At 44.2% G+C, this 26,524-nt stretch overlaps 2 protein-coding genes across 2 annotated transcripts in view; both read left to right on the top strand.

The window, feature by feature from the left end:
- The window catches only part of LOC107400179 (putative sperm motility kinase W), a 165,253-nt gene extending 145,156 nt beyond the window's left edge, over positions 1 to 20,097 (top strand). Inside the window, exons 13-14 of the mRNA XM_076560884.1 lie at positions 12,899 to 13,191; positions 13,281 to 20,097. The gene's annotated coding sequence lies outside the window, so the exon portion shown is untranslated. The remainder of the gene's footprint in view (positions 1 to 12,898; positions 13,192 to 13,280) is intronic.
- LOC143270536 (putative sperm motility kinase W) lies at positions 3,761 to 8,784 on the top strand. The gene is made up of 4 exons (XM_076560883.1): positions 3,761 to 5,344; positions 5,756 to 6,183; positions 6,502 to 6,569; positions 7,463 to 8,784. Exons 1-2 carry the CDS (start codon positions 3,819 to 3,821, stop codon positions 5,778 to 5,780), a joined length of 1,551 nt encoding a protein of 516 aa, XP_076416998.1. The 5' UTR covers positions 3,761 to 3,818; the 3' UTR covers positions 5,781 to 6,183; positions 6,502 to 6,569; positions 7,463 to 8,784.
- Positions 20,098 to 26,524: the final 6,427 nt, after the last annotated feature.

Genomic DNA, 26,524 nt, shown 5'->3' with positions numbered 1-26,524 from the left:
AATTTGATCATGACTTCCCATATCTGACTATTTTGCATTTTGATTATATTTACATGCTCTATTTCACTTACCCACACATTGAATGTGACAAGTACATTGAAATGATCTAAGGTTCTTTCCTCTGTTTGTTCGGGATCCCTAGGAAACAAAATGTGACAGTTGTGTTTGTGGAACTGGAATATTTGAAGTAACACTTTCTCTAGTTCCAAAAGTTTTCCTGAAAAAGGCATTTCATTCCTTTGATGTCCTATTATAGAACTTACCTCAATGTTGTGTGTATGTTCTGCTTTGTGTCAATCTGTATGTGTGGACGAATCCTAATGTTCCTAGGTTAAGGAATTCTGAAAATGAAGTATGTTGTTGTTGTTGTTGTTGTTGTTGTTGTTGTTGTTGTTGTTCTTCTTCTTCTTCTTCTTCTTCTTCTTCTTCTTCTTCTTCTTCTTCTTCTTCTTTTTCTTCTTCTTCTTCTCCTTCTTCTTCTTTTCATTTTTTTCAAGACTGGGTTTCTCTGTGTCGTTTTGGTGCATGTCCTGATCTTGCTCTGTAGACCAGGCTTGAACTTATGTAGATCTGCCTGTCTCTTCCTCCTGAATGCTGGGATTAAAGGCATGTTACAACACTGCCTGGCAAAGTATGGTCTTCTTAATGTGCTGTTGAATTTGGTGTGAGCTATCTCTCATTAAGGACTTTCTAATTTATGTTAGTCAAAGATATTGCCTGATATTGGCTTGTTTTTACCTTTTACTTACTTGGTTTGAGAATAAGGGTAATGCATCTTTTATGAGAAAAATTTGAAAATGTTCTTTCCCTCAGACTTATAGGGTACTGAAATATCTGGAGAACATTGCTGTTAGATGTTGAGATGATTGCCGGGCGTGGTGGCGCACGCCTTTAATCCCAGCACTCGGGAGGCAGAGGCAGGCGGATCTTTGTGAGTTCGAGGCCAGCCTGGGCTACCAAGTGAGCTCCAGGAAAGGCGCAAAGCTACACAGAGAAACCCTGTCTCGAAAAAACCAAAAAAAAAAAAAAAAAAAAAAAAGATGTTGAGATGATTGAATTCATCAGTGAATTGGTCACTGTATGAGTCTTTCTTGATACTCAATTCTTTCAGAGTGTTTTATCTAGTTTTATTTCCCAGACTTTAATTTTCCCTTTGACTTATTATTTCCCTCCTTCTTGGATGTATTTTCTATTTTTTATCAGGGGAGGGAGGGAATGGTCAGAGCTTACAGAAGGACAGTGATGCATGGACAGATCTTCCTTTCAGACAAAAGGTCATTAGTAAAGATGGTCTGGACACTCTGTGGGTGTCTGAAGGAGTTTTATTCCCACCAGACAAAGTGTGTCTCCATTAACTTCATGGTGTCTGAGGGGAAAGGAGTTGCTTCAACATCAAGAAGCAGGCTTGGTTAATATGAGACCTATGCTACATGACTCAGGATGGGATCTGGAATTTAGGCTACTTGAAGAGTTCATTGATTATATTCACAGGGTGAATGGGAGAGATATGATCAATGTGTGACTGTGTGACAACAATGAATCTGTCTTGGCTTCTGGGAAAGTAACAGGAGTGGGGTTGGGAAGGATAGCAGCCCTCTCTGCTAAGGGCATTTCCTTGGGAACAAGAACGTGAATGGGAAAAAAATTAATAATTTAACAGAAAATAATTTTAAAAAATCACTGTGGTTTTTTTCGAGCCTTGATTGGTCCATTGCATGTGACATCACACGGAATCCTTGTGAGGTATGCTAGATACTAGCCAATGAAAAGGCACTGCCTGTGGCTGAGTTTTGTTTGTACTTCGGAGAATCGGTTGGTTGGTGGGAGAGCAGTTGGACTCAGTTATTTCCCCCATATACTTGACCTTTTCCCTGACCTGTTGGATCTGGACATAGTGAGTTTGATTCCCAAGTTCTCAGTTTGGCCTTTTGGCAATTGACTATTACTTCTTTCTTTCTTTCTTTCTTTCTTTCTTTCTTTCTTTCTTTCTTTCTTTCTTTCTTTCTTTCTTTCTTTCTTTCTGTTTTTCAAGACAAAGGTGTAGCTTTGTGCCTCTCCTGCGTCTCGCTCTGTAGACCAGGCTGACCTCGAACTCACAAAGATCCACCTGCTTCTGCCTCCTGAGTGCTGGGATTAAAGGCGTGCGCTACCACTGCCCAGCATTTCTTTATTTACATTATTGGTTTTGGTAGTAATTTTTCCCTGTAATTCCTTTTTATTCATTTCAACTGATTTTCCTTCTATTAACTCCTTTTTTGTCATTTTTGGCTGTGTTCTTGTGTATTTTACAAATTTAATGTTATGTAGTAAATGCGTAGGATGAGGAATTTGATCATGACTGATATCTGGCTGTACTCTACTTTGATCATATTTATCTGCTATACTTCACTTCCTGGCCCATTAAATTGGACAATTACTTCCTATTATACAAAGGCTATCCCCCTGCCTGCTCATGACCTGGAGTGAACAAAATGTGACACTTGTGTTTGTGGAACTGGCATGTTTGTAGTAACACTTTCACTAATTCCAAGTTTTTCCTGAATTAGGCATTCTATTCTACTGATGTCTGATTTAGGACTTACCTCAGTGTTGTGTGTATGCTGTGCTCTTTGGCTGTTGATGAATCTTGAATGTTCCCGGTTAAAGACGTCTTGAGCATACAGTCTGGTCTTATTAACGTGGTGTTGAATTTGATGTGACCTATCAATTACCCTCATTCAGGTTTTTCTAATCTGTCAGTCAAGGATATTGCCTGATACTACAATAATTTTGAAACGTCTTATATAGTTTGGAAATTAGGGGAATAACTCTTTTATTAAATGTGCTTGAAACTGTGCCTTCCCTCAGTTTATGAACTACTAAAATACTTGTCGGTCATTGTTGCTAGTTGTAGAGATTGGAAAGTTGATTTCCAGTTGATTTCCTGGGATTTAGATTTCCTGTGTCATATTTATATTTATGTTTTTTCAGTTTTTCTTTATATTTCATCTTTTTCATACAGTACATCCTGACTGCATCTTCCCCTCCTTCTGCTCCTCCCAGTTGCCCCTCAGCTCCTCTCTCCACCAGATCCACTGCTCCTCTGTTTCCCTTGAGAAAAGAGCAGGCTCCAAGGGATAGCAACTGAACATGGAATAACAAGATGCAATAAGATTATATTAAATTTTTTTTGTTTTAGTGATAATTTGTACTTATTTTATCAATTTCCTCAATAAATGTTACCCAATTTTCATTTTTGAAAATTCAGCCTTTTATTTCCCTTTGGTTTCTTTTCTCTTTTATAGAAAACATTTTTAAATTTACTGGACTAAATAAATATATAAAGCACATAATGTGTATTATAGGTAACATATATGTATAATATAATATTTATAACTGTGTTATAATATTATATTATAACTATATTATAATAGATGCTGAGTATATTATGTATAATTCTACTAGTTTAGAGTTTGAATTCATTGAACTATTTTACATGATCTTGATCAACTTTGTTAAGGGTTTGCATTGTGGCACATCCTTGAAAAGAAGCAGCTCATTCTTTCAGGGATCTCAGGATTTTCTTTTGCATGCCAACTTTACTTATACCAACACTGATCTTTCTTATGATTCCTCATCCACTGCCTTGGGTTTAGGTTCTTCTAGTATTTTTGTATCCTTGAAGAGCATCATTAGATTGTTTGGGATATCTCAATTTCATAACAGAGAATCCAAATCTATATCCTCCCCTTCTAAAACTGCATTAATCTTTTTCTTTTAGCATTGTATGGGTCTGAGATTACCCACAAGATAAAGTGGTTGGAATTGAGCAGAACACCATGGCCAACCACATGGAAGAGGACTATCTTGAAAAGGATTTCAGGATGTTAACATCTCTAGGTTGTGGTTCATTCGGGGAGGTGAAGCTGGCCTGCCACCTTCCCACACATACACGAGTGGCTGTCAAGGTCCTTGAGAAAAACACCAACAGTGTGGCTGACATCAGTACTGAAGTGAACATCCTTCAGTCTTTAGAACACAGGAACATCGTTCGATTTTTTGACATGATCGATACACTGTCAACCACTTATCTGATTATGGAGTATGTGGCAGGAGAAGACCTGGAGAGCTGCCTCGGGGCTCTGGGCTGTTTTAAGGAGGAGGAGGCTAGAGTGATTTTCCGGCAGGTGGTGTCAGCAGTTCACTTTCTCCACCAGAGACACATCGCACACCGTGATATCAAATTAGAAAACATCCTAGTCGATGCAGCAGGAAATGCAAAGCTTTGTGACTTTGGTATGGCAATTGAAATCACAGAGGGGCAGATGTTGGAGGAGATCTGTGGCTCCTTGCTCTATTGGGCCCCAGAGATCTTGGCAAGAAAGCCCTATGATGGACTGGCAGGTGATATGTGGAGCTTGGGTATTGTTCTATATGTCTTAGTCACAGGGCACTTTCCATACATGGAAGAAACCCTTGAAGGTATGCACAGGGTCATCACCACCACAATGTGTCCCATTCCTTACCATCTGTCAAAACCCTGTCACATCATCATTGCCCGACTACTCATGGTCCCTATCTGGTACCGATTCACAATCTGTCAGCTTGTGGAACGACCATGGCTAGGCCCCATTCAAGAACATGTACTGCCTGCCACCAAAGAAATCCTGGCCAGGGTCGTGGAGACCATGTGCACCATCGGCTATACGTGTGAGGAGATTGTTTCATCCCTAACTCACAGGCGAGAAGATAATCATGTAACAGCTACATGCAACATTCTCAAATATCAGCTGAGTGGTGGGGACAGCCATCAGCAAGATCAGATGCCCTGGTTAAGTAGCAGCCCTCCAGGTCCTGTTCGCCTCCCTCTCCCCTTGACCAGGAGAGCCAGTGAACCAGCATTTACAACCGGTACACAAGCTGGGAAGAGTCACGTTAAGGTGGAGGGTGTGGAAGAAAGAGGTAAAGGATGTAGAAGCTACAGCATGCCTCACAGACTCTCCTTCCTGGAGGCGATGCCCGGTTCAGACAACACAGTCCCAGAAAGAGATGCTCTTGTGGCTGATGTCATCAACACTGCTACAGAGGACACTGAAGTCAACAGGAATTCTGTTGACCCCCTGCCTGGCAATCTCTCCTCTCCTGAATCAGTCTTGGAGGCTACACCCACGGGATTTCTGAACCTGGGCTTCTGTGAAGAAGATTCATCCCAGGGGTCAGACATTCCCAGTGAACAGCCCCAGGTGGCACCCATGACATCTGGATCCAGGCCACTCAGGATCTGGAAACTGGTGAGGAAGCAAATGTCCCATGCACTGAGAGCACTGTGCTGCTGCTGCTGCTGCTGCTGCCTGCCCACCCCAAGGTGAGCCCTGAACCCTTGCATCAGGGGTTCAAGGAAAAGAGGGGACAGTGGAGACCGACATGGAGAACAGTTAGATGTGCCACATAGATGAATTCCTACATTGTATTTTGAATATACCATTTCAATATCCTTTTTAAATGAAAAGTTGTACCCACTCAGAGGGCCCAGAATTTCAGATATGTGGTACATTAGATGGCAAATTCACAGCTTTCTGTTCATGTACCGCCCTAGAAGGCTGAGGCAAAAGCAGGTAGCATAGCATGGGGACCACAGCATGGGAAGGAAGGGAGGAGAGTTTGGCTAAATGGGGCAAAGGTTCAGAAAGGAGAAATCAGGGGAGGAATATGGCACAGAACTTTTATCTGCCAAAGTCACTAATAGAGGTGCATTCATGTTTTTTCTGCTTTGAAGTGTGGAAACTGAAATGGCCCAATAGAATTCCAGACCTGGTGAGGAGCCACGGAAGGGACCCAAGACAGATCGCCAGAGTGCCAGCTCCCTACAACACAGAGCAACAGGCTCCTGCCTGCATTCATCCTCCAGCTATTGGGTCTGAGCTGCCACTCTGCATCTCTTTCATCTTAATCCAGCTTCAGAACTGTTGTGGGACAATTGGGGGTCATAAGGCCCTTGGACCCCATGACCCTCTACCTTCCTAGCTTTGGTTGTGCTTGTAGGACCACTCACACTGCATGGAAAACAGCAGCCTCTACAACCAGGAAGGACTTCATACCAATCACGGCTGCTCATTATCTTGGTCACTTTAACCCTCCAACTTACTCTGTGACTGCCTTATGGACAAAACAGCAAGACCTGTGTAAATCCTCTGGAGAATGGAGGTGGGTGAAGGAGATAAAGGGGACTAATTGGGGAACAGTTTCGAGACAGGAATAGGGGACATGAGAGTTGGTGTAGAATAAGGAGTAGAGTCTGTCCTGAGGAACTTCCTGTCAACAAAGGAGATGTGTGTGCTGACCTGTGACAGGGGCCATGCACAGTCTAGAGCAGGAACAAATCTCCCCTGAAGTGCAGAGTGGGAGGGAGCTAGAAATAGCCAGCAATGAGGAGGAGAGGGCTTGCTCTGATGGTTCCTAGGATGTGTCAAGGCACACAAGTAGGATGCTGTCTTGGAAATAACATCCTGTTCTTTCCTACAGATCTGGGGTGAAACAGGAGAAAAGTGCAGCACTATTGGTCAGTGGAGTCCCATCCTCTTCAGTGCTGAGTAAGTCCTGTCTGTTAAAGTCACTAAGAGAGGCACTTTCCTTATTCTTTCGGGTTTTATTTGGGAAAAGTGAACTGGTGTATTTGAACTACAGTCTTGGTGTGGTGTAGTGCAACAGGAAGGATCCAGGCTGGAAATCTGTGTGATGATATGTTAGGACTACAGGTTCCAGTATCCATCCTCCAGGTTAGGGTCTCAGCTGCCATCTTCCCCATCCTTCACCTCACTGCTGCCCCTGCACTGTTGCTGAACATCCCTGAGAGTCACATGTAGCATCAACCCATTGAATGTCTACATCCCTCATGGTTCCTGTGGGACCAGGGTTCCACGGCATCTAAAAGGGCTGCCTCTGTCAACAGGACAGACTTGCACATAGATCTCAGGCTTCCCTCTTCTTTGATTCATTTATCACCTCCAAACTGCTTTCTGACTGTCTTTCAGAAGAACTACAGCAACTGTAAATCCACTGGGAGATGGGAGAATGGAGATAAGGGGAGGAACAGGAAAAAGGAGGATGGAGAGGATGAAGAGGAAATGAGAGGACCTGTAGAGAGGGTAGAGTGTGTCCAGAGGAGCTCACCTGAAATGAGTGGAGAAAAGGAGGTTTTGCTGGGGCAGGTGTTGAAGAAGTGAGACCAGGAAAAAATGTCTCAAACAGAGCAAAATGTGACCTCAGATTTATAGCCAGCAATGAAGAGCACAGCCTTGATTGTGATTGGCATATGTCAAGGTAGAGAACTATGAGGCTGCTTTGGAAGGGATTCTGATTCTGGGCTACTAAAGAAGGGTATTGCAAGAGAATGGTGGCTGCATCATGCAGTGGGGTCCTCTGCTGGTCTTGTCTATCATGGCCTTTGGCAGATCTGATGACATCTATGTCTTTTTCTCCATAGCCTCCTTCATCCAGGCTTCCCATGGTGCCTCCCACCTCCTGATCCAAGAATTCTGCATCATTTTTCCATCTCATAGAGGCATTTATAACTGATATTTGATCTTACATTAACATTGTTCTGCTCCAATGTGGGAAGGTAAGTAGGCCTTGCCAGGCCAGATGCTGAGTATTGCCTCTACAAGAACAGCAGCCATGGGAATTCTTTATGACCAATGCCCACCATTGGGGTCAGACTCAGAAGGTAACCTTGATCATCATGGATCTCTTGATGACAGCCCCTGGTGCAGTGTGAAGCACTGGTTGAGTTGTAGTGTCTCAACTGTTTTCTAGGACGCCTTCCAGTTAGGGAGCAGCTCACTGATTTGGCAAGGGGAAATGAACTCGACAGGGACTCCAGGGTCCTAATCTGTGTGAATCATGTACCTGAAGGTAAGACTGAGTACAGTAAGTATCTGTGTGTGGCAGAAGATAAGTCTCTGAAGTCTGGTCTTGATGTGCTGAAAAGGATCCCTTGAAGTAGCATGTGCCAGCATCCCTGACACAGAGGGAAAGTTATCATTGACTTGCTCAACTGAAGAGCAATGGGAGACTGAGAGACTGCAGAGGTTCACAAGGAAGGAACCAGCTTCTCTGCTGTAGTTGGCCTCCAGCTCCATCTGACTATCTGATCCTGGGCTGTTAGCAAATACTGATGCATGTTAACGTCTTTGGCCGGATCTTCCCAGGGGATGATAGCCAGCTTGTGCTGTCACTGACTTCTAGAACCCTGACTATCTGGTGAGTCCAAGTGCACAATACAAGATCAGTCAGTTTGTTCAGGAAGAGAGAGAAATTTTCAGTTTGTGGCTATCACCTGGTGTCAGGCTGTGTTTCTGCTGCATATCAGTGAAGGCAGGGCTGAGAAATGGTTGAGGAGTATGTTGAATTCCAGAAATGAGATAGGAAAATTTCCTGAATCCTCATTTTATATATTTTACTCTTTTTGAGACTGGATCTCACTGTATGGCCCTGGCTATCCTGAGACTCTCTGTGTAGAACATACAGCTCTGAAAGTCATAGAGATTGACCCCCTTTCTCTGCCTCCTGAGCGCTGGAATTACAGATGTGGACTGCCAGGCCTGGCTTCACGTACTGTTTGTATAGCATCAATGGTAAATTTCTCCAAACATTTGAAGGAAAGGAGACAAGTCTTGTGCTTCTTTCATCTCAACAGTGTCAGGGATTGAATTGAAGTTTCTTTCATCCAGGATGGAGTACAAACAGCAGCAAAGTCCAAATCTAACCTTCAGAATAGAAGTCTATGTCCACCAGTGAACAGATACCTGGAGGTGAGACCTGCTGTCATGAATTCTTCTGGGGACCCCAGTCAGTGGGCTGGAGGAGGTATGCAACTAGCTGATACATCCCTGGAAAAAAGGCACAGAACACACAAAGGCTACTCTCTAATCCTTTTTCTCAGGATCCTCACTGCAGTCCAGGCACAAATCCCATGACCTCAACCTGACCAATCAGGATCATCCAGATTGGCTACCTGGTCTGATTGATTGAGTTCTTTCCATTTGAGCCTTGAGATCACAGCTGAGGACTCAAGGTGGGTCACTGAGACAGCTGGTACCTGTCTTGGGATGTTGACGGCAGGACTTTCATTTTAAGGACACCAGTGGCAGAGGCAGTACTTGAAGCCACATATTCTAGATAGGAGCTTCCAGTTCTACTCATCTGACACCCAGATTCTGTCTGCTTGTCTGCTGACTTCCATGGCTACTCTTGCTCATGGGTCCCACAGTGCTTTTGTTATTTGTCAAAACCACTTTGGGTTGCTTTTAGGCTACTGAATCTTGTTCATACTCCCTGGCTAATGGAGATCCAGGGCTGCAGGTTTCTGGATTCTGAACCAACTAGGACTCTGTACACCCCACTCTAGACAGTGTGTGATGGTAGAGGTGATCAGGCCCTCACAAGAACATTGTGGACCATCCCAGGAAGACCACTGTCCTATTCCATTTCCTGAGTGTTCTGTTGTTCATGTTCTGACCCCTATGACCTGCACATTTTGCATATGAAAAAGAAAGTGATCTTTGTCTTTGGGACAAGCTTGTCACACATAACACATTCATCCTCAGTTGTATCTGTTTTCTGAAAAAATGTGTAAATTTCACTCTTTGGGGTGAGTATGTGCTCTTTCCCCTGTATGCTCTTCATTTATTTATTCCTTTTACTTATTTATCCATTTATCTATTTATTTATTTATTTGTTTATTTATTTATTTATTCATTCATTCATTTATTTATTTCTCTCTATATATATATTCTAGGTGTCTTTTACATCAGGTATTTTGATTACATTCATGTCCCCATCATTTCACATCTGCCCTCCACCCCTACAACTGCCCCAATACAACAAAATTTAACAGAAAAAAGGAAACATAAGATAAAATTAAAAAGGGGGAAAAGGGGGAAACTCAAAGGTTTCCTCATGGAAGCTGCAGTGACCGAGTGTGACAGAGTGAGTCACACTGTAAACCCCTCTGTCCACATATCTTCACTTGTTAGTGCTCATTGCGGAGTCACTGGTCTGGTTCCAGGACTTCAGTGCCTACAACACTAATTAATTTTGTGTTTGATACTGTCATCTGTCCTTTGCATTTGGCACATTAACTTTTTCACTGTCTGGGTATGCAAATTTAAAACTCTGACTTCAAAATCACCAGTGCCACAGTACAAACCCACTTCTAAATAAAGTGTCATGGTTGAGCAGGGGATGGAGAACAGAGGAAGATAACCAGGGATTGCAGAGGCAGCAGGAAAAAATTGACTAAGGGAGGAATTTAGAGAGAATGGAAGAGACAGATGGGATGAGCCAGGAGGAGAGGGATGTATAGTAGGTCTAGCTTAAGTGCTGCATATTTCAAATTCCCCTAGAGTCCCTTTCCCATGTCCGTCCTCTTTAAAGTGATGAACACTCTACATCAGGAGAAAGAGGGTGGCGACTTGCAGGTGTGGCCTGAGACAGCAGAAGCAGGAACTCTGCAGGAAGTCCAGATGGCAGTGTGCCCACTTCCCCAGCATGAAGGGTCTGTGTCCAGCACAGGAGGAGGTGAGCCAATTACCATAGATTTCCCTCCAGAAAATCCTCATTATCAAGGTAATATGATCAAGGGCTGGTGTTCACAGCATCCTCCTCAATGGGGGCCATGAGCCAATATCACGTGCAAGCTGCCCTTGAACATGCAGACCCTGTGGACCAGTCTGCAGGGGAATAACTAGCAGTACTCATTAACCTGTCTACCCTTTAGGTTTCTGGTCCTAGTGAAATGTTTCCCCACATGAGGGGAAGGGAGCTCCTTCCTCTCCTTCCTCTCCCTCCTTCCCTGCTGTTGTATTTGCAGCCTTCATTTATCTCTGTGTCCTGACCTTCAGAAAAGACACAGTCCCACTGCCTTCTGGTCTAGTTTATGTGTTTGTGAAGGGGCCTCACTGTAGGGAGTTTCATCAGAACCATATTTGTCTCCTAACAGGAAAGTGACAGCAAGCTGGAGGAAAAATGGGTACCACTTTGGATGGAATGCTGGGACATTGCTCCACTTTGGAAGTGAGTGGGCCTTACCTAGCCTAGGGCACAGTGGTCAGAGGTGGGGTCAGCTTTCTTAAATCTACTTTGTACCAGGTCCCACTGGGTACAGCGGTCAGGCCTAGACAGCCTTGTTGACCACAGAGCTATGGCTTTCTGCTAGGCTGTCTGCTTGCTTGTCCAGCTGGGATAATTGTTTAAACTGTTGTCCCGTGCACCTGACAGTCATACAGCCTCTCCATGCAGTGAAGGATGGCCACTCTGAATGGAATGATTGTCAAGGCTCATTTCTGGGCAACACATGGCTGAAAGCATCACTGAGATCACTATCTAACAGCCTGTAGTAGATGATTAGTTTTTGGTTTCTGGTTTAAACTTGACTCTGGCTTAGAGGTTAGGAAGAATGAGGCTTCTCAGGCAGGTCTGCCTCAATCCCAAGGGTAGATGATCATTGAGCTTGTGTTACAGAGGAAGAGAAAAAGCGCGAGAGGAAGGAGAGGGAAGTAGGAAGGGAGAGAGAGAGAGAGAGAGAGAGAGAGAGAGAGAGAGAGAGAGAGAGAGACATCTGAGGCATGGCTACAGAGGGATATTGAGATAACTTGGTGTAGGTGGCACATCTCTCCCCTCTGATCTTAATACCATTGAGAAGGAACACTTTGAATCAAAGATGGTGAACATCTTCAAAACACCTGTGTGTTGTGACATCCATTCTGTCACTGGACAGTGACTTAGTCTGTGTTGTTTCCAGAGACTGGGGCTTGGGGATTCACACAACCTAGCAAGGGAAACCAGCCAAGAGACAATGACCTGCTTGTTCCTCAGCCAATGCCTGGTCTGTAGGTCTCTGTGTAACTACTCCAACAGGCTTCACCCTGATGGACTTAACCAAAACCAGGGCTTGTAGAAGGGAGTCTTGGGTACTATGGCCAGGCATGCAAACTCTCAGGAGACAGCACATGTACACCAGGGCCCTAAACCCTGGTAATGGCCTTTGAGAATGTGGATGTCAGGAAACAGAGTTGATGCCTAAGAGGCCAGGTGAGTATAATGTGAACTTTTTTATACCGCTGGCCACTGCAAGGAGCATGTGGTCGCCTTTAGATAGTTACATGAGAGAAGTCAGCTTATGATCAGACTCACACATTCAACACCCTCCTTCCCCCACTGTCTGGCTCCTGGAAGCAGTAGGAATAGGTGCAGACAATACATGCTCTTGGTACCAAGAACTTTCCACACACTACCCCAAAACTGCTCAGTATTATTCACTTCCTTGTGGAGAAAAGTGAGTCCACTTGATGGCGGGTAGCTTGCTCTTTTGCACAGTCTGACTGGTTGATAATATTTAAATTACTCTTAGGTCATTGACACAGATTGGATGACTATTGTGGTAACAGCCTGAGTCTCTTGTATCTGAGAGGTCAACCCCAGACCTCTCATTGACATCCTTTCTTTCCTCAGATCTGCAGGTTCTGCTGGATTTGTTCTGAGACAAAGCTCATCTTCACTGTATGTGCATCCTGTCTCATCTAGGCAAGTGTTCTGTGAGCTGGGTCCAGAAAGCACAGCGTCTAGAAACAGACATGTTGGTGAAACTGCGTTTCCTTCTTGATCCTACAGCATGTTTATGGGACAATAGCAGAACAGCTAGGAAAAACCAATCCCTGCAATCAGGGTTTCTCAAGGAGACCCCACTGAGTTCTTCCACAGGAAGTCACATGGGAAGAAAAGGGTTATTATTCCTGCCTCATTAGGTCCCGAACTCCACCAGAAATAAACCAGCTATTATCTGAAAGGCCACAGGTCTAGGGTGGTGAATGAATCTTTCTGTCAGCCTCATCAATGGTCTAACATAAACTTTTTCTTCTAGGTGCCTGGCCATATCCTGAATCGTGGACCCCAAGAATTCCTGATTTGCATGTGTGCACACTGAGCATTGGTGACATGGAGGGAAAAGAGCACCTCTCCCCTCCACTTCCTGGAAGACTAGCATGCCATTGTCTGAGCTCCAGAGGAACTCAGAGGCTCCACACAGCAACAGGGGGACATGCTGTGGAGGATGATGACATGGTTTCTCTTCCATCATCCAACTACAGACAACCACCCCAAATTACCAACAAGACCTGGGGAATCTACAGGAGTGTCCCTTGTGGAAGCCTCCCAGTGGGTACTTACTGTTGAATCCTGCCCAACATAGACCCATCTACATTTTGACAGTTCAGAAAGTCACCTATGCCTCTCTGTCTTCACAGATAACAAAGAAAACCTGCTAAGCAGGTAAAGAAATATCTCAGAAGAGCCTTGGGAATTAAATGTGCTTCTCTTTCTGAACTCTAGAGTGGATCTCCTGAGAAGGGCAGTACCCATGGACCACCTGTCCCAGGCCTCCACTAACATGAAGAGGCAGAACTTGAGGTCATACGTTTGGCCCATCTGGTATTATGGTATTATGCAGAGACGATTTACAAAGCAATATTTAAGTATTTAATTAGAATTCCAGCATAATTTCTATTAATTGGCATTCAGAATGCTTTGACCCCTGGAGGAGAGAAATACAAAGCTTTATGAGCTCCCAGCTTCTACCAGTTGTTATTCTAAAGGTGACAGATGTTTGCACTTCATCTATAGACTCAGAAAAACCCAGTCTAATGCTCAAACACAAGATGTAACAACCAATGGGACCTAAACCTAGAAAACATGGCAGAGGACAGGAGAGATCCCTCCAGACCCCCATCTTCTTCTTCCAGGACTTCCCACAAAACCTCAGAGATCCACAAAGACCTACATGGAAGTAATGGAGACTGGATATGTGGAACAGAGCAGAAAGCTCAGAAACAGACCCAGCAAAATCCTGCCAGCTGATTTTCTCATAGTCACCCATGGAAATCCAAGCAGAGAAAATGGCTTGTCCACCAATGATTGCAGAAGAAGATTTAAAAACAAATAAGAAACCCATTGAAAAACTGAACACAGTCAGCATTTCTATTGACCTCAAATACAAACACTATAATGCTCACATAAAGATATAGAAGAGGACTACATGATTTCCTGCCTTATAAAAAGGAAGATCAGAAATAACACAGAGTAGATGAACTGTGGACTCGGGAGCCCTGCTGCCACCAGACATGAAAATACAGAAGCTGGAGCATGGCTGGAGCAGACACTCCCCCAGGACATCTAGAGAGAGCCTGGCTCCTGACACACCCCAGGAAGACAACAAATCCCTGACAGTGAAAGTTGTGTGGCTATGAGGAGGTGGAGGTGTAGTATGTGCTGTGTGGAGTGAGGATGGCTGAAACCTATCATATCATGTGGGATGGAGATGAGCTGTCCAGCTGATCTGATAACAGCACTGTATGGATGGTCCAGTCAGCTGGGGAAAGCAGCAGGTCTGACACTTAGATACTCACATGTGCTATGCATGCCTCTGCCACTATTAACAACTTACATACAGTGCCAGTTTAAGGACATGAAGGACTCCCCTCACCTACACTCTCCACAGAGTTCTCTATGTATTAGGCCTAGGTATTCAACTCCCTTCTGTTGTCCCACATGCAATGCTAGATTCTAGACCATGCTAGACATGCCTCCAACAACAATGTCCTAAGACATGGGGAAATGTACCAGGCCCTGTTGCACACTTTATCTTCTGACAAGGACACACATTTACTGCTTGGTTCAAACACTCCTGGAAACTTCCTGCACTGACATGCAACACTTGGTATAATGCAACGTGGGACACTACACCCACGCCACCTTACTTGTACTACCAGCTGTCAGACCATGATAAACAACCTCTACAACATACACACACACACACACACACACACACACACACACACACACACACAGCCTCTAATACACTTCTAAGTCTTGGGCCATGAATGACTTCTCACCCAACCACACATTGACTGCTAGGTATCCGGCATTGCTAAACCCTCAGACATACCTCACATGTATTCCTAGGTCTGGATCTGGTATGTCACTCACATAATCCTTTATTATCAGCTACTTATCAGGCCATACAAGACACTCTCTTGCTACTGTACCCAAATATTCTGCTGGTATTGGACCCCACTTGACATCTCATCGTCCACTGCCAACCAACTTCAAAATGTTATTAGGCCTTGACGGACACCAGCTCAGCCATGAGCTGACACATACTCAGTAGGAATTGTGCAGAGCTCGACACCCCATTCTCCCACTGCTCCCCTCTGACATAGTTATCATCAAACACACTGGACACACCTCCACCCCTGTGACCACACATCCACTTTAGGTACCAGGTCCAGTTTGACCTCATACCACACATTAGTCGACAGCCATCAGACCATGCAGGGAACTTCTCCCCCTTTCAGGTCTTGCACAATACCTAGCAATTAGCATTGACAGACACCTTCCTTCTGCTGAAGACACATCCACACTGCTAGGCATCAGCTTCTACTGGACTTCTTCCTATGCTATACCATGTGCTGGGTCTCAGGCTCTACTGCTAGTTACTGGGCCATGCTGGACATTAAACCCTGTCCACACCACAGTGCATATAAAGTGCTGTGTGTCAGGTTCATTTGAACACAAGCTTCATCACACATGACTTGCTAGGTACCAGACAATGTTGACACACACCCTTACCCCCAATATACACTGCTGGACCAGGGGACATTGTAATTTTAAAGGCTCTGCTAGACACCTCCATCACTGACATATCAAGATTCTTGCTATCAGACACTACCACTTTGTGCAGATTTCAGTCATGTATATTGAAGTATATTGTATGCATATATAATAATTGGCTTCAAGTCTTACCCAAAATAGCACCATTCTATTGACAACATATACTACCAGACAGGGGCATGGGTCTAAGCACAGCTGAAAATTAGCAGGGCTATTGTGGCAGCAGGATGGGTGTAGGAAGAGAAACTTATTAGATGAGGCCTGTTATCCTGCACAATATCCGGGTTAGGACTGGGGAGTCCTGAGGATGTGATACACAGTAGGGCATCCAGGCCTCAGGCAGGTGTGCAGCAAAGCCTGAAACCAAACTGTGTTTCAGGTTATAGTGGCAGGGGTAGGAGTAACCTGCCGGGCCTGGTAACTAGTGGGACATGGGTGGGTTTGGCATCAGGACTGGTGGGCAGTAGATAGTAAGGCCTGTCATGGGGCAGCTCCTGATAGTGGGATGAGTCTCTGTGGGAGAAGCAGGGGGATGCCCTGCAGTGTGTCTTATGAACACAATGGTGTATGTTGGGTGGCAGCAGTTGGGAGCTGTCTAGATCCATTAGGGCATGACATCTAGCAGGCTATGTAGGATTTCCAGCCATGCCTGTTCAGTAGTAATATATGTGGAGCATTGGTGAAGATGATGATGTTATAAAGAAAAGTGTGTGTGTGTGTGTGTGTGTGTGTGTGTGTGTGTGTGTGTGTGTGTTTGAACTTGTGGTGAGTGTTCATAGAGTGTGCTGTATTGTCATGGAGATAGCTGTCTTAGAGAAAATGAGTCATTGACTAGGCAAATAGAAGCCCAGGGTCAGTATATTATTAATGAAGTTGATCAGAGAAAGTATCTTCAAGACATGGACTTGAGAGATTTGGAAAAGTAAGGGTAGAAAACAAGAAATGTCAGGCTTGATGAATACAGGCCTAGGGGAGAAATTTGACTTTATTTTTACTGTACCAAAAAGCCAAGTTTTCTCTTAGCCAACAACACTAGGTATCATCGTCTCTAAGGTGTCCTCACACTTAAAACCCACCCCCACGATGCTAGGTGTCAGCGTCTACTCTGAAAAATGTCTTCTACAGCAGGTGCCAAACACACATGCCTAGGCGTGAGGGCCAGTAGGTCAACTGTCCATTAAAGAAAATGCTCCTTTCAAACAGTTGGGTAGCTTGTCCTCCATGCGATCAACAATGCAATGGCTAAAGCCCCATGCACAGGGCTGGGTATCTGGTGTTTCTAAGGATCCCCTTACCTACAGCAGCAGAAGCCATAAACAGATGCCCACATACTATGACACAAGTGTCAGGGGCCAGTATTTATCTCTTCCCATAGAACCACATATACATACATGGATAGGTCACATTCCTGATAGGAATTGCCTCAGCTACATCAGTGCAACACACCCAGAACTAGGCATCAGATCCTGCTAGGCACCTCTTCCCCTACATCCAAAGGACCACACAGTTACACAGCTAGTTTTCTAGTACTGGTACCCCTCCCCATATAGTCAAATGCCTTGTATACATCCACACACTCACAAACACACTCAGGCACACATGCTTGTATGATCCCATGCACGTGCTCATGCACTGTCATCTAGCTGTCATGTCAACAAGGTCTCCCCCATTCAGCCAAATCCCTGTTTACACACAGTTGTCAAAGTGCTGCCCTTCTGGGAGTCTATTCCCTGCAGCCAAACACATACACAGAGACAGACAGAGAGACAGAGTCAGAGAGACACAGAGTCCGAGGTCACGTCCTGCTGTTCCCACTCCTTAACAGACAAAGCTGTCTACTAAGGGCTAGGTGTCAGGTCCTGATACCTACCTCTTTTTCTATATTCATAGTGCAATATTCTTACACAGCTAGTTTACCAATATGCACCCCATCCCCTATAATCAAATGCTAGGTACACACTCACACACTCAGAAACACACTCAGGCATGCATGCTCCTATAAATGCATTCATGAATTCAATACACTCTCAGCTAGCTATCAGGTCCTAGAAGATAGACACCATACAAGGAAAGCCCCACATATATTTCTAGGCATTAAGTCCTGTGAGGTAGAGGTATCACCCATACAAAAAAAAAACCTCCACATACACATCTAAGTGTTAGGTCCTGTGTGGTGTCCCACACAGAGCTAAAGCCCTATTTACACACAGCCAACAAGGTGCTTCTGCTGCTAGGTGTCCATTACTAAAGCCAATCTCTCTGTCTCTTTCTCTCCTCTTCCCCTCCAACCCCATCCCTCTGTCACATACACACATGTATATATGTACATCTAAGCCCCTGTACTGTTAGGTATACATTTGCCTAGAGCCAAAGACTCCCAATACATGCGATTTGACTGGTCCTTCAGGGTTATTGTCTCCATTATAGGCAAAGCCACCCCCTCATCAACACACAATACACACACACATACACACACACACACACACACACACACACACGTGCAGTTACATGGCAGGATCTGTTGGATTTACAGCTTCCTTAAAACCAAAGCACATAAACAGGGCCAGGTGTCAGCTTCTGTTAGGTCCACTCTTCCCTACAGCCAATATTCCTCTTATGCAGCTAGGTATCCTGACCTCATAGAGATCCACTGTGATACATAAAGTCCCATGCACAAGACTAGGCGTCACATCCTGCTGGGAACCCCAGACATGGGCAAACACCCAGGCACAGCTCTCATATTCATATAAGGCAAGTGTCAGGCTCAGGTATTTGTCTCTAGCCTTACAACCCAAGTTCCACATACACAAACATGGTTAGGTTTTAGGATCTGCTAGTTACCTTCTTCCCCAAGCAAAACACCAGGTTAACACAAACATACAAACATACAAATGCAAGCATGCACACATGCACATATACAATCATGCATGCAGGCCTGTGAGAACCCTCCCCAGGATGTGAATCCCAAGAGTTTTCCCCCTAGAATTCACCCATGAATGGACCTATGGATTTAGGGGAAGGCTAGGACTTGGCACCTACCTGTGAGTGTGTGGCATTGTTGTAGAACTGGGGTCTTCCTCATAGGAATACAAGTAGTCATGTATGTTTTTATGGCTTTGGCTGTAAGGGTGAGACTACAATGCTACCCTTGACACCTAGCCCTGTGTGGAGAGCTAGGGCTTAAAATAGAAAGAAGTCCATCAGGACTTGACTTTGTAAGTGTGTGTGTGTGTGTGTGTGTGTGTGTGTGTGTGTGTGTGTGTGTAGGGTTGTGCATTAGCTTGGTGAAGTAATGCCTAGCAGGTCTTGACACACCTACACTACAGCCAAAGACCTTTATTCACATATCTGACTCACTATCAGTTCCTGCTGGATAAACTCTTTTTACAGCCTAGCCAAACTGACACAAATCTCAGAACCTGCTAGGAATATCACCCTATATTGAAAAGACCCACCTATGACTAGAGCATCGTGTGCTCCTCAGTATCACCTTCCCAAAAGCAAAGCTTCAAATATACTGGCCAGGTGTGTCACATCATGCTAGGTACCGTAATCTCTACAGCCAATGTTACAGGTACACAGAGAGATGGAGTTAGGTTATTCTGACTGACCCCAGACTTATAATCAAAGACTCTATCTCTGTCTCTGTCTCTGTCTCTCTCATACACACACACACAACTATGTATCTGTTACTTCTAGATATTTCCTCCCCGCAGGACAGTCCCACAAACACACACAGGGCTAGATTTCTACTCCTGCTAGATACAATCTCCCTGGCAAGATCTCAGAAGAACCTCTAAGAGGACATGGTATCTAGCTGAGGAAGAGGAATATACATACAGCCAAAACTAGACACAAAAAGCCAGGTGTCAGTTCTTTTGGTATCCATTCCCCTCTGTGTATCTCTATGTTTTATACTCACTTCAGAAGTTTGGGAGCCAGAAAGAGCTGATGGAGATGACCTCTGGCATTTGTCTTTCTGGATCTGGGTTCTCTCGCTCAATATCATCTTTTCCACATTCATCCATTTACAGAGAAGGATGGCTTAAACAAGAGGATTATTTGCTGAGTGTCTGAATCTAGTTCTGTTATTGATTTTGCAGTTGCATGCAGTTTACAGGACCCATTTCTTTATTAACACCTAATGTGGGAGATCAGGCCCAATGTGTGTGCCTCCACCCCTGTACATTGGTCAGGAATTGTGTAAGAAAGGAAACTGAATTAGCCATGAAGAGCAAGTCAGAAAAGAGCTATCCTCTGAATCTGCTAGAGTTCTTTGAAAACTTCCCTAATGTTGTACATTGAACCGGATATGGGGGCCAAATAAACTCTTTCTACCACATTGGGTTATGTCAGGAACTGTCTATCAACAATACAAAGTATACTAAGACAGTATCCCAGGACTGGCCTCAATTTGTAATCCTTCAAACTTCACCTACTGACCGTTGGTTTTAAGAATGTAATATAAACCTGTATGAACAAATAGAAGCATTAAGGTTGACTAGATCTCAGGGAGAAAACAAATCAAGGACCAGTAAAATACAATTTCATCAGGTGAGGTTATTTTAATGAAGGTAATCATCAAATACATCTCAAGCAGACACATTGGAGAAATACTGCTGAATGAGGATAGACACACAAATAGTGCCTGACGGTATATACAGAGACAGGGGAGGATTCTTAGTTTATTTTTTAATATGTTAAGTACCAAACAAAGTTAAATAGAAGAGTGAAATACTATGACTTGAGATAGTTAATCATGGGGCATGTAATTAATAACAGTGATTCCTGAAACCTCAGTTTAGGAGGCTGGCAGAGCTGTGAAAATATCATGGCTTGTTCACGCTCTGGATCCAGTGTCGGTGAATATACCCACTGCACTCTGTGGAACATGGCTCAGGAGGTCAGAATACATGTTAGCACATTGTGACCAGCACACACAACCATTGTAATACACATAACCTGGCTCATGAGATCAGAGCATGTGGGATATTCTGAATCCTGCCGCAGCACACATCTCATCTCAATTCCTGCATTCTGGTTGGTGAGGTCAGAAGGGATAGCACTCCTAGATCATCCAGCATCAGGAAGTTATCCCATCTACAAACCAGCACTGTGTGTCTCCACACCGGAGCACATGCATAACACAGGGGAGCCTAGCACAGCCACACTAGCAACAACAAGGATCAATTCAAATACTCCCAAACAGAAAGCAAACAGAAACACTCAAGTAACAAACTAAATCCAGTTGAGCAAGGCCCATGACAAAACCAGAAGTAACATGAAAATCCAGGACAACAAAACGCCTCCCAAAATGACCAGTTCCAAAGTAGTGGCCAACAATAAGAGAGACTTAACCCAATTCAAGGCTGGGTAACATGGAAAACCCATTGGCAGATGCATAGAACTCCCTGGGAAGGGGAAATAAAGGAATACCTCCTGGGGGCAGGTTAGGATGGGAGCATGAGGGTTTGGGTTGGGAAGTGCATGAAGGGGCACTCTACTGAAAGATGATTCGAAGCAGGGAGCATTTTAGGGTCAGATAGAACATGATGCAAGGGAAACTTCCCAAAATGTACAAGGATGATACCAACTAAGACTTCTAGTAATAGTGAACACACAGCTTGAACCAGCCATCTCTAGTGGTTAGTTGATGGCTACCTCAATTGTCATCAGGGAACCTTCATTCAGTAACTGATGGAAATATATGCAGAGATTCACAGCAAAACATTAGAGTTCTTTTGGGTTCAGGGAATCCTGCTGAAGAGAGGGAGTAAGGAATATAGGAGTCAGAAGGGTCAAGAATAACACAAAAAGCAGAAACAAGTAAACTGGGTCATTGGAACTCACAGAGTCTGAACCTGCATAGGAATGACCAATGCCCTCTACTTATATGTGACAGATGTGTAGCTTGGTCTACTTGTGTGACTCCTAACAATGGTAGTGGGGCTGTCCCTTGGGCTTTGACTGGCTCTTTGGAACCTATTTGTGAGTCCCTGCTGTGCACCACTCTGCTTCCTAACACATACTGCTCAGTATAATCCCATTTGGGCAAGTTCTGACTTCCAGAATGGTAGAGAACACTGGGATAAGAGGAGGTCTGTAGATGGACAAGAAAACATGGCTATTACTCTGGGAATATATTGGTGTCATAGGGCAGATACTGTTGTAGGGTGTGGGATGTGAGCACTTTTGAAGATCTGGCAGATCCAGTGCTGGGTGGTTATTAGGATAACCCACATGGCAGGGATCATGTCAAGGAAGGACTGATGCTCCATTAGTGGAAGCAAACTGACCATAAATAATGTCCCCAATGGGTAAGGTTTGTTATTATGCATGCCTCTAGTGACCTCACCCAGCAGCTTCCTGCCAGCTTGCCCATTGCTGGGACCCCAAGAAAGTTAAACCATTCTGAGAGCAGCAGGCTATCGAAACCACCTGGTGAGACTTAAGGAGGACAGCTCCACAGTGATGCAAACCCCAGTAAAGCAAAGTGGAATGCCATGACCACTGACCTTCAGCTGTGTCTGGGCCACAGCATAGCTCCCTTCCCACCTTGGTTTTACATCATACTGAGTAGCCATTCAGTGTCAAATGTTAATGACCAAGATCTCATATAGAAAATAATTCCCAAATGATGCTGATCCTCCATGGATTGTAAGAATGAAGTTAAAGACCAAGGCCAAAGGGCAAGTGGGTTGGCCCTAATGACTATGGGGTCTGCTCATTGCTGGTTCATTGTCCACCAGAAAGAGACAGGTGGAGTCCATACCATGAGAGCTCTATGACAATAAAAGTGAGCAAAGTGGGGGAGTGGATTAAGGTAAAAGGTTCCATAGCAGCCCATGCCAGGAGCAGCTGAGTGGGTAAGAGGCTTTGGGACTTCCTTTCCTACACTAACACACCTTATACCAGGCAAGTGTTCCCCAATCACTAAGGAGTGACAGGGGATCTGTCTTTTCTGTAGCCATCACTGAACCAGTCCTGGACACCTCTCTGGTACCCTGACTCACATGTAGACACAACTGAAAATTCTGATTCCACCTTGTATTGATGACTTCTCAGGAATCACATAGTTCTGTGGGGAAGACAATGGGAGAACACTACCCATTTTCAGTCCTTTTGAGACTGTTGGCCCCTCTTTTCATCTAAACACTCCCCTTCAAATCAAGATTGGGACTGAACTTCAGAATCTCAGAGCTCAATGAACACTGGCTTGAAAATCATCTGCAGCCCAGGTTTTCCCTGGTTCACACCTATCCAGTTCTTAAATTCTCAGAAGACTTTAGGTGATAGGCTGAACATTACCTTTGCATTTAGATTTTACAGTACTAGCAGGTAAACCAGGGGATTACATAAGCTCACGTGCCCTGGTCGTCATCTCTTATGCCAAGACCTGAAAACAAAATAACCCTGACTTGGGCCTGACTTGCCTGATACAAACCCTCCATTTGCTAGGAAAGTCATTGACCTTTTTGATAATTTTTTGCACCTTGAAGGCAATCCAAATTAAACTGAATCAGACAGAATTGGAAAAGTCCAGGTTTAATGGTTAAAGTGTTCCCAGATGAATCCCCTGCCCCTCAGAAAGGAGACAGCAATGGTAGACTGGAAGAACCACGTGTCTGTTTTTCTAGGATGCTGCTCTGGGGGAGGAGCTGTGTTTGGCAGGCTTTGAAGGGGCAGGTTTGGAGAACGAAATTGGGGAGGAGAGTTAAGATGGATCTTCCACCAGAATCCTTCCAAACATTCCAGACTCTTTGGGTATAGGGAAGCCAGGGTGCCAGGAGCTGAGGTGGAGCTCCCATCCAAATATTCCAGACTCTTTGGGTATAGGGGTACTGGTTCAAGTCTGACTACTTCCTTCAGGCATGGGGCGATGTGAGGAAGAGGAGTTGGGGGTTGCTGGGCTCACATACAGCAGGAGGTGTGAGGGGAGGTGCCTCCAGTCAATTGTCATCCTGGAGACTCAGGCATCTGTTTCTTGAGGCAACAATGAAGGCAAGTTTCTATGAAAAAATAGATCATTAACATGCTCTAGTTGTACTGTAAAGATGAATGTACAGAGCAGAAGAGCAGACAGACCCTTTATTGGGACATCTTGGAAAACCGGAGGGTTGCTGGGGATGTCTTTCTGTATGCTATGAATGTGTGTTGCTCTGATTTGGTTGATAAATAAAATATTGATTGGCCAGTAGCCAGGCAGGAAGTATAGTATAGGTGGGATAAGCTGAGAGGAGAATTCTGGGAACAGGAAGGTTGAGTCAGGAGTCACCAGCCAGACACAGAGGAAACAAGATGTAAAGGCAGAACTGGGAAAAGGTACCAAACCATGTGTCTGAACATAAATAAGAATTATGGGTTAATTTAAGTGTAAGAGCTAGCCAATAGATAGCCTGAGCTAATAGCCGAGCTGTTTTAATTAATATAAGCCTCTCTGTGTTCACTTGGGTCCAAGTGGCTGCAAGGCTGCAGTAGCCAGGCAGGACCAGGAAAATTTCAGCTACAAATGGCACCCAATGGCTTGAGTTTCTACCTGAATCTTGAGAATATTTAGTAAGCAATTCTAAATGGAGCCCCAAACAGGTTCCTGCTTCATGTGTCATGTGGGTGGTGAGATGCCACAACATGTGGGTTTGAGGTATTTCATGGTGGCTTCATGGCATGTGGTTTGACCTGCAGCATGGCAGCACTGAGGTATCTCCAAGTTGCACATTACACTGCATGGTAAATTTGGCCTTTGCTAACAAAAGAGAGAGAGAGAGAGAGAGAGAGAGAGAGAGAGAGAGAGAAGAGAGAGAGAAAGGAAGGTAGGAAGGAACGAAGGAAGGAAGGAGGGAAAGAAAGAGACAGAAAGAAAAAGAAAGAAAGAGAAAGAAAGAAAGAAAGAAAGAACAAAAGAAAGAAAGAAAGAAGGGAGGGAGGGAGGGAGGGAGAGAGGGAGGGAGGGAGGGAGGGAGGGAGGAAGGAAAGAGAGAGAGAGAGAGAGAGAGAGAGAGAGAGAGAGAGAGAGAGAAAGAAAGAAAGAAAGAAAGAAAGAAAGAAAGAAAGAAAGAAAGAAAGAAAGAAAGAAAGAAAGAAAGAAAGCTAGCTAGCTACATATGTTTGGATGGAAGCATAGACCCACTGCTCCCCATAGTTCTGCCATGGTGGGTAGCTGAGTTGGGCAGAGTCAGCAGCCAATGCTTCTGCTTCAGTACTAGCCACTGCAGTTTAAAGCAATAGTTACACAATAAGGCAGATTCAGATGGAACAAGACTTTAAATGGTTTACAATGTGTGTAAAAATGTATGTAGGCTTGGAAGATAGAAGAAAGTGAATATAGACAGTTATATAAACAAATAGTTTTAAAACATAGAGTCTTTAAAGAGACATTAAATTAATATAAAAATAACCCACGTAAAGATGAATATTACACAGAAAATCTGGATTGTGTTGTCTTTGATATTTTTAACTGCAGAAAGACATTCAATTGTAAAATCTGCTCAGTTACACCAATTTGTATATTTTAAAGGTAACTTGACTTCAAAATTTGGATCTAAGGATATGTTGCTTTGGAAAGGAGGCTCTGCTTTTGTTTCCACAGTAAGCAAGAGGCTATGGATTTGTTCCAGATGAAGATACATCAGGTTTGACTAGCCAAGACCCTCTAAAAGGTCTCCAATGACGCCATGTCTCAGATGATCCACCATCTAGAACAGTTTCAAGGCAACTCCTCAAAGCCTGCCTTGGCCCATACCACATGCCAATTTAGGTGCTCTTCCAGCCTTCTTGGTATAAAGGTAAACAATCCTGTTGCCAGGGGTTCAAGACAGCCTAGTTTTGTTAGAGGCTGTGTTGTAGGAAAGCTTACGATGGTGTGTCAAATGCTGGACCATTCTGAGTGCCTCTAAGCACCGTCCCTGGAAGAGGAAAAGGAAAGCAAGTCCATTTATGTGTGAGGTGAAATGTAAAGATGAGGACATCACCCTGAACGTTCAGGTCCTGGTATTTTGTCCATGGCAAATGATGAACCAAGGCAATTTCCAGTTTTCATCTGCACTGCAGAGACTCAGTGTTTTCATGGCAAACACATGGTCCTTGGGAATGCTAAAGAAGACTTGAACATTGTTGAAGCCATGAGCAACTTAGGTCCAAGAAGAGCAAGTTCAGCAAGAAGCTCACCACTACCAACTATGGGATAGCTGTGACAGTTCTGAATGACATACACCTTAAAAACCAGACCATCCCAACTGCAGCTCAAAGGGCACCCATCCATCTGTGGCACCCATCCTTCTACTATTCATATCTTATAATCCTTGAGTCCTGATGTTCTTCTTTGGGTTTGTAATTTCCTCATTTCCCTGAATTCCAGCTGGATTGCACAGTTAATTTTGTGGTTATGAGTAGAAACTAAATAAGGGAAAGAAAGACACCATATTGTAATAAGTCAATACCTTCTAACCAAAGGGTTTTATTTTACCAAGCAAAGGGGAGGCTGGGGAGGAGCTGTTAGTTCAATCTTGGGGTAGCAAGCTGAAGAGCCAGACAAACACTAGAGCTGTCAACTTCCTTCCAATGCTCCTTTGATGCTAAAGTATCTGTATGGTGATTCCTAAATGCCTTCCTAAACACCTCCTGACAGCATCCTTTGTGAACACATGCAACTCCTTCAGACCTTTGCTGCTGCTGTGGAAGTCTGTTAGTGCTGCTAGGCAAGAGAAGCTCTGAATGTTGCCTTCATCATAGAGAAGCGAAGAGGCCTAACTCAACATTCGGGCAGCCATGACAGGCTACAAACTAACAATATTAGAACTAGGCCTCACTATTATAATAACCAGGA

This window comes from Peromyscus maniculatus, chromosome 23 (genome assembly GCF_049852395.1).
Source record: "Peromyscus maniculatus bairdii isolate BWxNUB_F1_BW_parent chromosome 23, HU_Pman_BW_mat_3.1, whole genome shotgun sequence".
Lineage (NCBI taxonomy): Eukaryota > Metazoa > Chordata > Mammalia > Rodentia > Cricetidae > Peromyscus > Peromyscus maniculatus.
Note: the sequence above shows the minus strand (reverse complement) of the source record. Positions and strands in the feature narration are given on the sequence as shown.

Coding starts and splice junctions, on each gene's coding strand:
- LOC143270536 (XM_076560883.1), top strand. CDS start 3,819: ATGGCCAACCACATGGAAGAGGACTATCTTGAAAAGGATTTCAGGATG. Junction 5,345..5,755: donor TGCTGCCTGCCCACCCCAAG/GTGAGCCCTGAA, acceptor TCTGCTTTGAAG/TGTGGAAACTGAAATGGCCC.